The sequence below is a fragment of the Phragmites australis genome, chromosome 4, assembly GCF_958298935.1.
Source record: "Phragmites australis chromosome 4, lpPhrAust1.1, whole genome shotgun sequence".
NCBI classification, from domain to species: Eukaryota; Viridiplantae; Streptophyta; class Magnoliopsida; order Poales; family Poaceae; genus Phragmites; species Phragmites australis.
In genome coordinates, this window is record NC_084924.1 from 46,006,861 (window position 1) to 46,022,214 (window position 15,354).

Below are 15,354 nucleotides of genomic sequence, written 5' to 3' on the forward strand. Positions count from 1 at the left end.
CTCTTGATGCAGCACTCTGAAATCCAAACAGAGACGGCACGATCATCGTGCACCGTTGATCACGCAAGAATACAAGATCATTCACAAATCACATGGGGCTGCAGGTCTGGCACCACATCCAAGTGGCACACGCAAGGAAAAAAATTCTGCACCGTCACGCCACGTATCCAAAACCGCAAAGGCGCAAACGTCTCACTCAGCAGTAGCACACGGGGCACCTCACGATGCCGTTCTCGTTGCACTCCGGGCATCGCCGGAACCCGGCGCTGCCCCCATCGTCCGACGCTTCGTCTTCCCCCTGCTCGTCTTCGTTGTCCACGTACACCTTGCAGCTGCCCGAGCACACCTCGCAGAGCACGAACCGCACGTCCCCGCAGGCCTCGCACGCGCCGGCCTCGCCTGCAGCCGCGCTCTCGCACCCGGACAGCCTCGCCGCGAGCTCCCCGGCCTCGTGCTGCCGCTTCAGCTCGTCCGCGTTGCCCACGAGTTCCCCGTCCACGAACAGGCTGGGGAGGACGGGCGCGGCCGGCGCCGAGCACTTGGCGAGGGTGCCGCCCCTGAGGCCGAGGAGGCCGTTCAACTCGTCGCGGAAGCCGCGGTGCATGGACACGTCGCGCTCGTCGACGCGCACAGCGTAGCCCTTGAGGATGGCGCGCGCGAGGCAGCAGTCCTCGTACGTGGTGCGCACGCCGCGAAGCGACGTGAAGTAGAGCACCGCCCTGCGCGGCGCCTTCTCCTTGCCGCCGTTCACGACAGCGTGAGGCTGAGGCTGAGGCAGCGGAGTGACCTTGGAGGACGCGGTGAGCTCCTGCGGCACCGTGGCGATCGGGAACGAGAAGGAGTGTCGCCCGAACGGCGCGGCCAGCAGCGGCGAGTGCTCCTCGAGGCCGGCCATGAGCGCCCACGCGTCGATGGCCTCGGGCTCATTGGGCGGCGTCATGGTCGGCGTGCGTGGCGCTAGCCTCGTGGGGGCGCGCGCGGCAGCAGCCTCCGGCGCCCGCGCCACGGTCTTGTCGAGCTCGAGGGAGCCGAGTGTGGACGACGTGAGCCGCACCACGTGGACACCGGGATCGCTGGGGCATCGAGTGGGGAACGACTGGCTGCGCGGCAGCGCGCGCGGCGATGGGCAGTACCGGAGGTCGTGCCGGGCTTGCCTGGAGGTGGTGCACCCCATGGCGCCTATGGACAAGGCCGATGGCTGCGGCTGATTGACAATGGCACAATGCGAGGGAGCTAGCTCTGGAGTGCCAGTGTGAATATGTGATCAATTAGCTAGGAACATATTGTTGAGGAGTTCTAACTTCTAAGTAGTGGATGGATGAGCTGGAAACTAATCTTTGGGGATTGGGGTTTCTGGGGTTTATGATCTTATATTTGGCTTTGGCCATTGGGGATATAAAACTAGTAGTGTTAGGACTTGATAAGTGCTGAGATTTACTACTAGTGTATGAACTAGTTTGTCCAATGCTTTGGCCTCAAGAAGAATAACAGTATTTGGTACTGAAACATTCCTTTTTTTTTCTCTCTGAAGAGAATGGTTTTGGAATATTCACACTAGGGAGTCTGGAATTTTGGAGGGAAGATCAAATGGCAGTCTGTCATGTTTTGAGTTGGAGAATGGCCTTCATTTTGTTTGTTTATAATCATAGATGCTAGTGAATTTAACTTGTGGGTTAGGTCCGGGTTAGTCAAGCATTAGATTTCTCCTTTTTCCGCTTCTTTTTCAGTACGCGTCTCCTCTGCCCTTGATTCTAGGACCCTGTTCACAGGGCTCTGGCTTTGGAGCTTCTCTTTTGTAGCACTTGCACGTAGTTAGATATACCCACTCAACTTTAGGTGGAAGAGAAAAAATGTTGCGACTCAAAGAACACAGTTTACTGAGATCAAATAAACATCCCTTCGATCTGAAATACTCCAGTACGAGTCTATTTGAACTTGCGCGTACTAATTAAGTTGGGTGGTGCAAAAACCCTATTGCACATCCCCGAGCAAGCCAAAATGCAAGTTCTTTTGGATTGCGTTATATGGTCGCCCTAGACTTTGCAACGGCAAATTTACAGAACAATGGTGACCTTGTGCTCTGTTCTCAGCCGCCGGAAGAGATTAACCACCTATTTCTGGAATGTGTATTCAATCGCGAGGTATTGTTTCGGTCGGCAAGTGTTGCTGCGATCACACCATCTCCAGATGCTCATATGTAAGATTGGTGGCTGGCGAGCCAAAAGCAGGTGGTGACATATACAAACAAGGGCTTTGATTCGCTGGTCATCTTGGTCGCTTGGCAATTTGGAATGAGCGAAACAGCGGGGTATCCTTCGCATCAGAGCTGAAAGCGGTGGATTGGGTTCAGGCTGGCAATAGACCGTTATCGTTTTTTCTATAGTAGCATATTGTCGAGTTGTTTCCTTAGTTCACTTCTAATCATCTCTAGGTGCGACACACCGTATTTCATACCATATAGATAAAATAAAAATACAATCTCTCCTCTCTTTTCACCTTCCTTCGCTCTCTTGTCGCATCGCACAATGGTCACTATCATTCGGCACTGGAGCCACCTTGGTCGCTAGCTAGCACTGCAGCCACAACCGTCGCCATCCTTCTCTACCTCCGTCCATCCCTTCAGCGCACATCGCAAATCACACGCGCCCTGTGGCCATGGCCCCCTCTGGCCATATCAAGCCTCCACACCACCGTCGTGTCTCACCACCCTATCTCGCCTATAAAAGGGGTCATCGGCCACCTTCCCACTACACCTTGCTGTCTCCTCGCCCTGACACCATCCACCTCTCCCTCTCTCTGTTCTACCCCTAAACTCAGTCGTTCGCCACCGATTCGCCACCTCCGCAAAGCCGGCCACCTCCCCTTTCACCGCTAAGCCCCACCACTCTCACTTCCCCTCCTTTCTCCCTCTCTCAACCTCGGATCCAAGCCCGCATACATGTACCTACGTACCTTTGCTACCATCAAGCTCCTCCTTCACCACAGGCGAGGTCACCGTAGGCATCACATCTGGATTCGCTGACCCACCTCATCCCCTCCATCTCTCTATCCGTTGTTGGCACCCTCTGTCTCCCTCTCTCCCTCTTTGTCTTTCTCTCTCCGAGCTGATCAGCCCCCTTATCTCTCTGTGTGGGTGCACCTGATGGGTGGGCCTCACCTAGTCGGCTCGTGCCACATCAGCCCTGGTTTGCGACATTGGTACACCATGGACCACACACTGTTAGGGGTTGCCATCAAGAACCCTCGATACCCCCTTGGCTCCTTCACCACTGGACTGACACTTGCCAATTCAAAACCGTCGGAGGATTGAGGGCCCATGGACACAGAGCCAAGGATCACCGGAGGCCCTACTCTGAGTACCGTTGGAAGGCCGCACCGCTGGCCATCCTCGCAATGGGATACTGTTGTGGAGTCACCATCAAGGACCCCTGATGCCCCCTTGGCTCTGCCAGTCTAGGCCCGAGCACCATCAGACTCAGGACCCTCTGGGACCCCATGGCTCTGGAGGGATCCTGGAGGCCATGCCTTCGGAGCCCTCCAGACCCCCGGGACCATCGGCCCTTCAGAAAAATCAACTAGGAGGGGCTCCCAGGTCGCCCCCCACTTGTATTGAAGTGACTGGCATTTAATACCAGTCAAGTGCTGGTCGCCTGTCATGTTAGTACAAGTGGTGGCCGCCTGACACGCTGGTGCAATGCGACGCCAGAATAGACAACTAGCTACTAGAACAACCATCTCACCGATCGTAGAAATGATTTACGGGGCTATCTCTATGCCCTGTGATACAGTAAAGAACTTATATCTCTACCAGCTTTATATAGGCATGTTTGTACATTTACATTCTGAATATCAGTATAAATACACACCCTTGACCACCAAACCAAGCGTGAGTAGATTCCCATGAAAACTCATGGTGTTCTATCCATCTCCACTTCTCCTCCAAACTTGAGTCATTCATGTGAATTGGCTCTCGTCACACTTTGTTAGTGAAAAATATTTTCTTTCACCAACACATATAGAACCCCCCCGGTCCACAGCCTAGTGAACCAAGTCACAACACAGTGCCATCATTGACTGTTGACCTAGTCAACATTACTCTAAAGAGACTCTTGTTTTTTGATTTTCCAAAAAATATTTAATTCAAAAAATTGACAAAATATGTTGGGAATATTCTCCCCTTATCCTTTTCTGGAACTAACCTTCTAAGGCATGTTTCTCCTCTATTTTAACTCTGGTTTCAATTATTCTTTCATCAAAATTCATCTAAATTCAATATCTATACAACAACCCAAGTTTCATAAATTCTATATTTTTAAAAAATTTAATCTAAATCTATTTAGTTTGAGTGTATATTGTCGTAAAACTATGAATAATCTTTTAGCTAATTTAGGAGTAGTTTTAAATGTAGATAAATATAAGTAACCATGTTTTAGACTATAAGGGAAATTTTGGTACATATTATGCAATAGTTTAATATGTGTATATAATGGATGAACACAATTTCAGTAGTAAGAAATAGTAGCATAATTATAATTAATGTACCTCATAAATAAATGACTGATGATTAGATAAAAATGTAATATAATCATAAACTAGAAAAAATAACACACATGCACACTCGTACTCAGAGAGAACCCTAGTGGTCGTTCACAACTACTTAACCTGCATAATCACTTTAAGTTAGTTATAATTATTTGATCAGGATTTCTCTCAAAACTATCTAACAATGTAGCATAATAACTTGATCTAGTATTTGCTAGATAATTGTACCTAGTATTCATACTTTAGTTTCATATAATAGTATAGAATAATAACTTGATATGGTTTTCGCAAAATAATCATACTTAGTCTTCATACTTCGGATTCACATAATACTAGATAATAGGAGAGTACATCCCTCTAGAGCAACTACATTGAGTGTTCATCACTTGCTTGGAGTTTAGATAGGATTATTCAATCAAACGCTTAATCAACGTTAATTTGTGTATGTTATAGAAAGAAGCATTCGAGCAGGAGCCCAAGGACCCAGACTATAAGGAAAGAGTAGAAGAAGATTTTAGTGAAGATAAGTCCTACACCCCTTTGACTAAACAATGAATGGGATCATCCATACCGTTGTTGATTTAATGGGATCATCTATACTATTGTTGATTCCCATGTAATCAGCAACAATATGGATGAACCCGTTCATTTTTTGGTTTCATCATGTAACAATTTTCTATACCACATTATCGAGCAAATCAATTTGATCGAATCTCCCAAGGAAGAGTTGCAGGGCTAACAACTTGAGGTAAGCAGCGACACTAACCTTGTATGGATGATGATGATGTGCCCCTCCTTCCTTCCTTCAGATTTGTTGTTCCCGATCTTGGCCATGCAGGTTGGGGGGGGGGAGAGAGAGAGAGAGAGAAGGATATTGCCAAGCTCTCACCAACGAGGAGGCAGCGAGGTGTGCTGGCCGCCAGCACGAAGATCGCGTGAGAAGAGCGGAGTCGTTGTTCTCGTCTTCGCTCGTGGCATCATTTTAGCTTGTAGCTGTATTGTTATATGTTTACGGTCAAAAGGGAGGGGAATCGGGATTGAATAGGACTGATATATGATACCATGGAAACAAATTACAGAGCTTGTGAAACAAACAGATGTAAGGGAATCGGATGATGACATAATTGGATTAGGTCACAAAATCAGTGAAATAATCGCCACCTCAGTCCAAATCATTATGATCTCATAAAGGCCTTGTTCGTGCCCTTCGGCAAGGAGGGAAAGACCCTCTGTGTGGACAGAGTGGGTCACACCGTCTTCTATGATACGAGGTCATACTCCTCGTAGGGCATGCCCTTGATGAACATTGCCAAGGGTCACATGCGCATAGTCCTCTTCATCCCCCATTCTCAAACCCATGCCACCTCTGCCACAGCGTGCGACTTTGACTTCGGTCCCAGCTTAGAGTCCTACATCTTCTAGCAAGTCAATAGCAACCACACTGAAAGCCTCTACATCATGGACCCAACAATCAACAGTCCTTTTCCCTATTCGAGGTGCTTGCCTTCTCCTCCAAGGGCTGGCCTTGGTACCCTCTCTCGCCACCATCGTTCCTCCGTGACCCTAAGCATGAGCCGGACTCAGCCGTGGCTGTTGATGGCAGCAAAATCTTTGTATCACCCTCCACTAGGAGTGGATACCGAACTGGATAGGCTTGGCTCGGTCGAGTTCGTTATACTAACGAGTTGGCTTGGTTCAGTTTGTTTTGGAATCGAGCTAAAAGACAGGTTCACAAGTCAGACCATAGGTTCACGAGTCAGCACAATCAAATCATGGAAATCCTAGCATTAGTTGTTCCTTTTCCATGTATATACATCAAGGTGTCAGGCGGTGGCCGGTAGGCGGCGAGCGATGTGACATCGAGGGCTCCAGACAGCACGACGTCAAGTGCTAGAGGCGACGGACAGCTAGGGCAAAGGGCGTTGGCGCTGCCAATGCAATGAGTGACACCATGTGGCCGTGTCATGTGGAGTAGGCAGACAGATAGGCCTCAATCATCGAGTGAAGTTTGGGTGGGCCGACTAAGTTGGGTTAGGCTCGCAAGCTGGCTCGTTAACAAAACGAGTTAAAATGTTGATTCGTCTCCTTACAAAATACAACGAGTCGATTCAAATCAAGCCAACTCACAGTCTTCGAGTTTTTCGCCCACCCCTAACGAGCTAAAATGTTGATTCGCTTCGTTACAAAATACATCGAGTCGATCCAAACTGAACCAACTCACAGTCTTCGAGTTTTTCACCCACCCCTACACTCGACCAGTCGAGAGAAGGGCATGGGCACCTACTCCTTAGACACGGTGACCCAAAAATGGGACGAGGCAGGTGAATGGCAGCTGCCATTCCTAGGCAAAGCTGAGTACGTCCTCGGGCTTGGCCTCTGGGCTCTGGTTCGGCTTCTCACGTGCCAGCCCCTGCCACTTATGCGCCATCGGCTCTCCCGACCCGCCGGCGGTGCAGCACGTCTGGCCAGATCTTGACCTGACCGAGGACCGGTCGTTGACGCATCTCTACCTGGTGAACCTCTGGGCTCGGGCAGGTTCTGCACTGCCAAGTACTGCACTGCTAGTGACGACGATACATTCAGCGCTGGCTTTGTTTTCACCGGTCTGGAGGTGGCGCGCTGCGATGATCAGGCTGGGGCCTCAAAATGATCAAGAAAAAGTCCAAGTGTTTGACCAACATTAGCATCAAGTGCGTGCTCTGATTGAGGAAGAGATCTGTATTATTCAGCCCGGCCAGATGCTGCTTAGAGTAGAAGGTATGAAACTAACTAGTATTTTGTATGCTTTTTCACGTGATTTGCATTAAACTAGTCGAGTGCTCGTGAATTGCACTGTAAGCTCATCTTTTATGCATGAAAATTTATAACACGGTAACTGTGGATAAGTTGATAATATTAACCATCTTCGGAAGAAGATAAATAGAGGAAGGGTAAGATCAATCATCTATTTCTTTGGAAAAAAAGAGAGAACTCCTACTAACAAGATAGAGCGATTAATCTCTACTATATAAAACACGAGTTGATTCTCGCGTCACCTCTTCCACTACTCTTCTCCCATCTAATAAAAACTCATAAAATTTGAATAATTTATCTACTTTTATCATTCATCATTGTCCTCTAGCCTCCCCACCTCATTACCGGCTACGGATATAAGATCTGTTTTACTAATAAAAATAAATAAAAAATTAGGATGGAAATTAACGGATAATATTCTCCTCCTTTTTTGGATCCTGACATAATCATCCGACGGCACTCCTATAGCGCATCTACATCTCTATATTTATGATTGATGTTATCATATTTAATATTAATATTTTTATTATAACGTACGGACATTTAGCTGTAAAGTTAAATGGGCAGATAGCTGTAGTTTGATCCATTCTGTGTAGTAGAGGAACATCCGTGGACCAACAGCCCAACAGAATGAAGCTATGGTGTGCTCAGCCCAGTTTAGAATCATTGTGCTGTTCTATACATGATCGTATTCGGCTCCCAAATTTCAGAACCAGCCCAACTATCTAGATCCACGGATGGGCCTGTCCTTCCAGATTGCATACAAAGTGGCCCAACTGAAACCAAACCATACCCAAACTTACCGCACGCACGCACGCCACCTCAACATAAACGCGCACGCGCCACCTGACGTGCTGGAGGCCCGAAGGCGAGTCCTCTGCCTTACGCAGCACGGAGACGCGCTTTCCCACCGAGACACACGACTTGCGTACATTGCAAACTGAACTCAACATAGTCATTAGCTAGGAAGAAGTCCCTGCTCCCGGGCCTCTCCCTCCCTCCCACTGGGACGAGGGAGGCATCGTGTTGTGACGCGATCCAAGTCCTAGTCGCTAAAATATGTTGCGACGCGATCCAAGTCCTAATCGCTAAAATAATCTAGTTAGAGTGGATTGCCGGCAGGACGAACTAAGAAAATGGCAGCTGTGTAAGCCTGCAACTCTGCAAGCGTAGCTGACGATCCAACGGTCGATGGTAAACTGGTTCGTTAACAAAACGAGCTAAAATATTGATTCGTCTCGTTACAAAATACAACAAGTCAATCCAAATCGAGCCAACTCACAGTCTTCGAGCTTTTCGCCCACCCCTACACTCCACCGGCCGAGAGAAGGGCATGGGCACCTACTCCTTGGACACGGTGACCCAAGAATGGGACGAGGCAGGTGAATGGCAGCTGCCATTCCTAGGCAAAGCTGAGTACGTCCCCGGGCTTGGCCTCTGGGCTCTGGTTTGGCTTCTCACGTGCCAGCCCCTGTCACTTATGCGCCATCGGCTCTCCCGACCCACCGGCGGTGCAGCACGGCTGGCCAGATCTTGACCTGACCGAGGACCGGTCGTTGACGCATCTCTACCTGGTGAACCTCTGGGCTCGGGCAGCTTCTGCACTGCAAGTACTGCACTGCTAGTGACGACGATACATTCAGCGCTGGCTTTGTTTTCACCGGTCTGGAGGTGGCGCGCTGCGATGATCAGGCTGGGGCCTCAAAATGATCAAGAAAAAGTCCAAGTGTTTGACCAACATTAGCATCAAGTGCGTGCTCTGATTGAGGAAGAGATCTATATTATTCAGCCCAGCCAGATGCTGCTTAGAGTAGATGGTATGAAACTAACTAGTATTTTGTATGCTTTTTGACGTAATTTGCATTAAACTAGGCGAGTGCTCGTGAATTGCACTGGTAATTGTGGATAAGTTGATAACATTAATCATCTTCGGAAGAAGATTAATAGAGGAACGGTAAGATCAATAATCTCCTTCTTTGAAAAAAAAAGGAGAGAATTCCTACTAACAAGATAGAGCAATTAATCTCTATTATATAAAACAAAAATTAGTTATCGCGTCACATCTTCCACTACTCTTCTCTCATCTAATAAAAATCCATAACATTCGAATAATTTATCTACTTTTATCATCCACCCTCGTCCTCTAGTCTCACTGGGCCGTTACCGGCTATGGATATAAGACCTGTTTTACCAATGAAAATAAATAAAAATTATAAAGAAAATTAACGGATAATCTCCTTCTCCTTTTTCGGATTTTGACATAATCGTTCGGCGGCACTCCTATAGTGCATCTATATCTCCATATTTATGATTGATATTATTATATTTAATATTTATATTTTTATTGTAATGCACGAATAATTACCTAGTAAAATTAAATGAGCAGATAACTGTAGTTTGGTCCATTCTGTGTAGTAGAGGAACATCCGTGGACCAACAGCCCAACATGATGAAGCTATGGTGTGCTCAGCCCAGTTTAGAATCGTTGTGCTGTTCTATACATGATCGCATTCGGCTCCCAAATTTCAGAACCAGCCCAACTATCTAGATCCACGGATGGGCCTGTCCTTTCAGATTGCATACAATGTGGCCCAACTGAAACCAAACCATACTCAAACTTACCGCACGCACGCACGCACGCCACCCCAACATAAACGCGCACGCGCCACCTGACGTGCTGGAGGCCCGAAGGCGAGTCCTCTGCCTTACACAGCACGGAGACGCGCTTTCCCACCGAGACACACGAATTGCGTACATTGCAAACTGAACTCAACATAGTCATTAGCTAGGAAGAAGTCCCTGCTCCCAGGCCTCCCTCCCTCCCTCCCACTGGGACGACGGAGGCATCGTGTTGCGTAGCGGATTGCCGGCAGGACGAACTACGAAAATGGCAGCTGTAAGCCTGAAACTCTGCAAGCGTAGCTGACGATCCAACGGTCGATGGTAATGAGACATTCCACCATTTGTCACCTGCGCTGCTACGCAATGTTCTTCGCAGCTATAGCTAGCCGTAGTAGTTAAACAACCGCGCTGCCTGCCGCCGTGGAGAAGGAATAATCGTCGGCGGCGCAAGTGGATCGCATAGAAAAAAATACATGCGGGAGAGATGTGGCTGGCACGTGAGAGCTGGGGGCGCGAGAATTGAAGGTTCCAAACGGCTTCGTGCTGGTGCACACACCCACTACTACGCAAAAAGCTAGAAAAGAAAGAAAGTCGATCGCTAGCCACACATGTGCTAGTGCGTATATACTAAACGTATCTAGTAAATGGCTGTGTACGTCGATGTGTTGCCGTGAGATGTATGGTACATTAGCAAAGTACATCGTGCAGTTGTGATTTGTTAGTGAGGTTGAACCATGCATCAACACGTGTGCAAGTGGCGAGAGATATTAACAAAGTCAAGGGAGGAGAGGAGGGGCCGTGGAGGCAAGGCGTTTGCTGAGAGAGAGAGAGAGAGAGAGAGAGAGAGAGTGGAAGGGTCCAAGGGGAAGCGGGCAGCAGGCAGATGCATGCGCAGCTGTGATCTCTCCTAACTAACAAGGCCATGTGCGGCTGGCCTTGCGCAAACGCCAACCAGCGCCAGGGCCACCAGGTTAGCACTAGCAGGGAGCACCCGAAATGGTGGGCCCGCGCCCATGAGCCATGTACGCTGCACGTCTCGCTGTGTGCGGGCCCTCCCATGTTGCATCCCTCTCGATCGACGGTCGGTATAGAGCTCTTCTCGCTCCAATGCGCACCCAGATCGGCCGGACATATAAAATTGTCGTTTACTGAAGCTATTGTAACGCACGATCAAGTATGATCTGAAGTGTGCAAATGTGCACGGATAAGCTCAGCGTGTAATGTTATATATATATACACCAGTGAACAACTATTAAACGCTACTAAGCACTTCTAATACTACTGAACTATTAACACTACTGAACACTTCTAATACTACTGGACTATTGAATATTATTGAACACTATTGAACACTACAAAGCTATTTCTACACCTTTGGGAGTAGAATAGATGTTTCAGTACACCTAGCAGTTTAGTGTTCAGTAGTTTCAAATCCAAAGTACTGACACTATTGATAGTACTGGTAACTACTGACAACTACTAACACTACTGATACAAATTACTGAACAATTTTAGTGTAACTTAGAACTATTGATGACTGCTGACACTACCAAATATTTTTTCTATAACTTAAAACTACTGAACAACTACTAACATAACTACTGAACAAAACTACTAACAATTACTGAAGCTTCCAAACTATAGTAAATTTTCACGAATGAAAAGTACTAGACTACTAAATTACTAAGTACTATTAAACTACTACGGAACTACGGAGACAAGTGGCAGCACATGGGCACGTGGCGAGTGCGATTGCGCAGGAGCTCGGGCCCGTAAGGCTCTGTTTGTTTCAGCTCAGGATTATAATAAACGGCTTATAGATGGTGTATTATAATAAGTTAGATTATAATAAACTGGAGGGAAATAACCTGTGAGCTGTTTGACAACTTAGATTATTGGAGTCTGAATTATTGACAGAAGTCTGTAATACCCTTAATAGGGGGCAGGGGATTCGGGTGTAGGATGGGGGAAGTGGTATTGGTGGGTAATTTTCTCTAAATTTGATGAGTAGTATAGTAAAAGATCAAAATAAGCTAAAATAAACTTCTTTTCACGGCTTATGAGATTATTATAATATAAACTTTAACTTATAATAATCTGGACAAATAAACTAGCTATTTATTTCAGCTCAGAATAAATAAGCTAGCTTATTATAATCCTGAGCTGAAATAAATAGAGCTTAAGTTAGGCTCGGTGGTGTATATATGTATATATATATATATATATGTATATATATATATATATATATATATATACATATATATATATATAGGAAAACTAGTATGTACTCCTGGGTGTATGTACTCCCACCTCTCATATACCACTTTTACACGTGTGTTATACTTCTTTATCACTTTAAATATACTTCATTAGTAATTATAAGATACTACAATACAAATCCCACGAAAATTTTTATGAAATTCCATGATTTTTATCTTAATTTGCGTATATACTTCTTTTATGTATAAAAAAGAGTATATAGCAAAAATGAAAGGCTAACATTGATTTTTTTTTCATACAATTCATATTGGAGTATCTTAGAATTAGTATTAGAGTATACTAAAAATGATAAAAGAGTATAAAGTGTTTGTTTAGGTGGTATATTGCATGTGGGAGTACATACTCCTAGGAGTATAGAATAGGTGTCCTGAATATATATATTGTAGTGTTACCTGAAGGCATGCATCACACGGTTACGGATCAACGGTTGGTAGGAACCCACGGCGGCATTGACGTGCACCGGCTGGATCTGATCTGACCAAATGCGTGGGACGCGATGCATGGAGCAGATGTCCCCCTGCCCTCTGCCACCCATTCCTCCCTGCCCGCGCGCTATTTTTTTCTTCTGTTTTTCTAACGCGGGAGCAAACGCAAGCCACAACCTAGCCAGCATCATCCATGCATCTGCAGTTCCAGAGTGGATGGATCCATGCATCCATCTGTCAGCTACACATGAAGCGTTCAAAACCTCCAGATCGGTGCATGCTACTCATTAGCTGTACCACCTACACATGCGCGAAACGTGTTGAGCGAGCTAGATTCGGGGTTAGCATTTAGGGTTCAGGTTGCCGTAAAAAATGGACGGCCAGGATCAACGCACTGGACTCAATCGTCCTAGTGAAAAAAAAAATGTAGGGAGTGAGGTATGTCTTTCTATTTCTCGTCTTTGTGATTACAATTGAAAAAATGCAGGACTGAATGTTGCACGAGTCAAAACTGTACACGAATGGTGCTGATGCCCCAGTTTTACCGTAATAAATGTTTTATGTAGCTAGGAAAAGAGTTCAACTAGATAAGGATGATGTACTGAATTAATTCCACAAGGACCGCACTTGATTTTTTCACATATCTCTTGCTACTTTAAAGTTCAGTTCTCACGTAGTAGAGCATAATTGCAACGCCTATGATGGACTGAGATACGCTACTCATTTGATCATCATGCATGTTGGAATGATGTATAGATTGTCATTGTGGTCATGATCGATGTAGCTTTCATTGCTTCGAAAGAAAGGAGATGTGTTTGTCAATTTCTAGAACCATTGCGTGCTATATATGGAGCCAAGTTGGATGTCGTATTTCACGAACTTTTATGTGCAGCTATCCACATTTCATCCCTTCACTTTGCGACAATTAACCAATACTATTAGTAGGGGGCAAAGCTTGAGGCGAAATGACTCTGATATCACTTCACTGTACATGTAGTAACAACATATATTCATATGGTTGATATGAGCATGTTACTAGTAAAAATTTTCTTCACTTTGGGCTAGTCACTACTACAGAAATAGTCATCAGTGTTGGCTCAAAAATATCATCAATGACAGTTTTTGAACCAGCACTGATTACTCGGCACTGATAGTTACGGATTATCAATATCGGTTTATTAACTGGTATTGATAATGAGTATCAGTACCGGCTAATGAAAAAAAACCAATATTGGTATTGAGACTATCAGTGCCGATTCATAACAAGTAACAGGCATTGATGCTCATTCTTTTTTTGCAGGAATTAATTTATTGTAGATTTAGGTTTGTAATTTATTATATATTAGGTAATTCAAGCTTTTTACTTAATAGAAATTAAGGCGTATTCTTAGTAGATATGAATTACAACTATAACTATCATACACCGATAATCTTTCTTTTTCCTTGAAAAACCACATAGCATCCCTCCTTGTTAACTAGATCCGTGTCCTTTATATAGAAGACTTGAGTAATATCTTTGGCAAGCATGAATGGTTGCTCTCTATATCCGATGAGTTTGAGGTTGACGGTAATCATACCATACTTGTCGGTATTCACTCCACCTGGGAGTCTGGCCCATTGGCACATAACAAGGGGATCTTCAATTGTTCTCCATATTGAAGCTTCCAAATCTCCACTATGAATCAATAGTAGATCTCCCTATTACCAGCGCAGTCATAGGCATCAATACGGACACCGCTATTTTAGTTAGTGCTCTTGTTATCTTGTGCTCTCGTATAAAATATGTAGCCATTAATGTCATATGATTTGTATGTATGATCATTGTTGACAGCCCATTAGCTAGCATTTCAAACAATGAATCATATATATCTTTATCCATCATGTGTTTACGTAATTAACTGTTAAAATTATCTTTATGCTCTTTTGCAATCCAATCCTCTGACTATGTTGGATTTGTGGACCGTAGCATTTGCACGTGCATATTGATATACTGACCTACTACAATTGATTGTTGCAAAACTATGAAATATCCTTGGGTGAATGAAACATAATCGTTGGAACAGGCTGTACTATGACATAGCGTCCTTTTCCCCTTTAGCCTTGCCTCACGGCGAGATATAGGCATATCAATTGCTTTCAGATCCATGTAGATAATGGCAAACTCAGCGACCTCCTCCTTTCCCAGCCTCGGGACATGCAACCTTCCGGTCGACCTCAATTATGAACATATATTTCTTTAGAACTGACATAAACCATTCGAAATGATACGTTTGATGCAGAAACACAGGGCCTCGGTACTTTATCTCATGCACAATGTGAACAATGGGATGGGGCATTATGCCAAAAAATGATGGAGGGAAAATAATCTCAAATGGCATATAGTATGGACCGAGTCTTCCTACAGATTTGTTAGTTTGCTCGGATCGATGACCTTATGTGAAATTGCATTGAAAAACAAAATCAACTTTATAATTAGGTCTTGGACTTTATCCGGCAGAATACCTCTAATTGCAACAGCAAGCAATTGTATCATCATCATGTGACAATCATAGGATTTCATGCCAACTAAATTCAAAGTTTTCACGTTCACTAATCTCTTTACGTTGGAAGAGCAACCGGTTAGAACTTTGATTCCATACAAGCAACTACACAGGCTAATCTTCTTTTCCTTGCTCAGGGTGTAGCAAGTTGT

General features: G+C 45.3%; 1 protein-coding gene across 1 annotated transcript; it reads right to left on the reverse strand.

Annotated features, from left to right (window-relative positions):
- Positions 1-196: 196 nt before the first annotated feature.
- LOC133916826 (uncharacterized protein At3g28850-like) lies at positions 197-1,297 on the reverse strand. The gene has a single exon (XM_062360683.1). The coding sequence runs from the start codon at positions 1,172-1,174 to the stop codon at positions 197-199; it is 978 nt and encodes a 325-aa protein (XP_062216667.1). The 5' UTR covers positions 1,175-1,297.
- Between the last annotated feature and the right edge of the window lie 14,057 nt (positions 1,298-15,354).

Coding starts and splice junctions, on each gene's coding strand:
- LOC133916826 (XM_062360683.1), bottom strand. CDS start 1,174: ATGGGGTGCACCACCTCCAGGCAAGCCCGGCACGACCTCCGGTACTGC.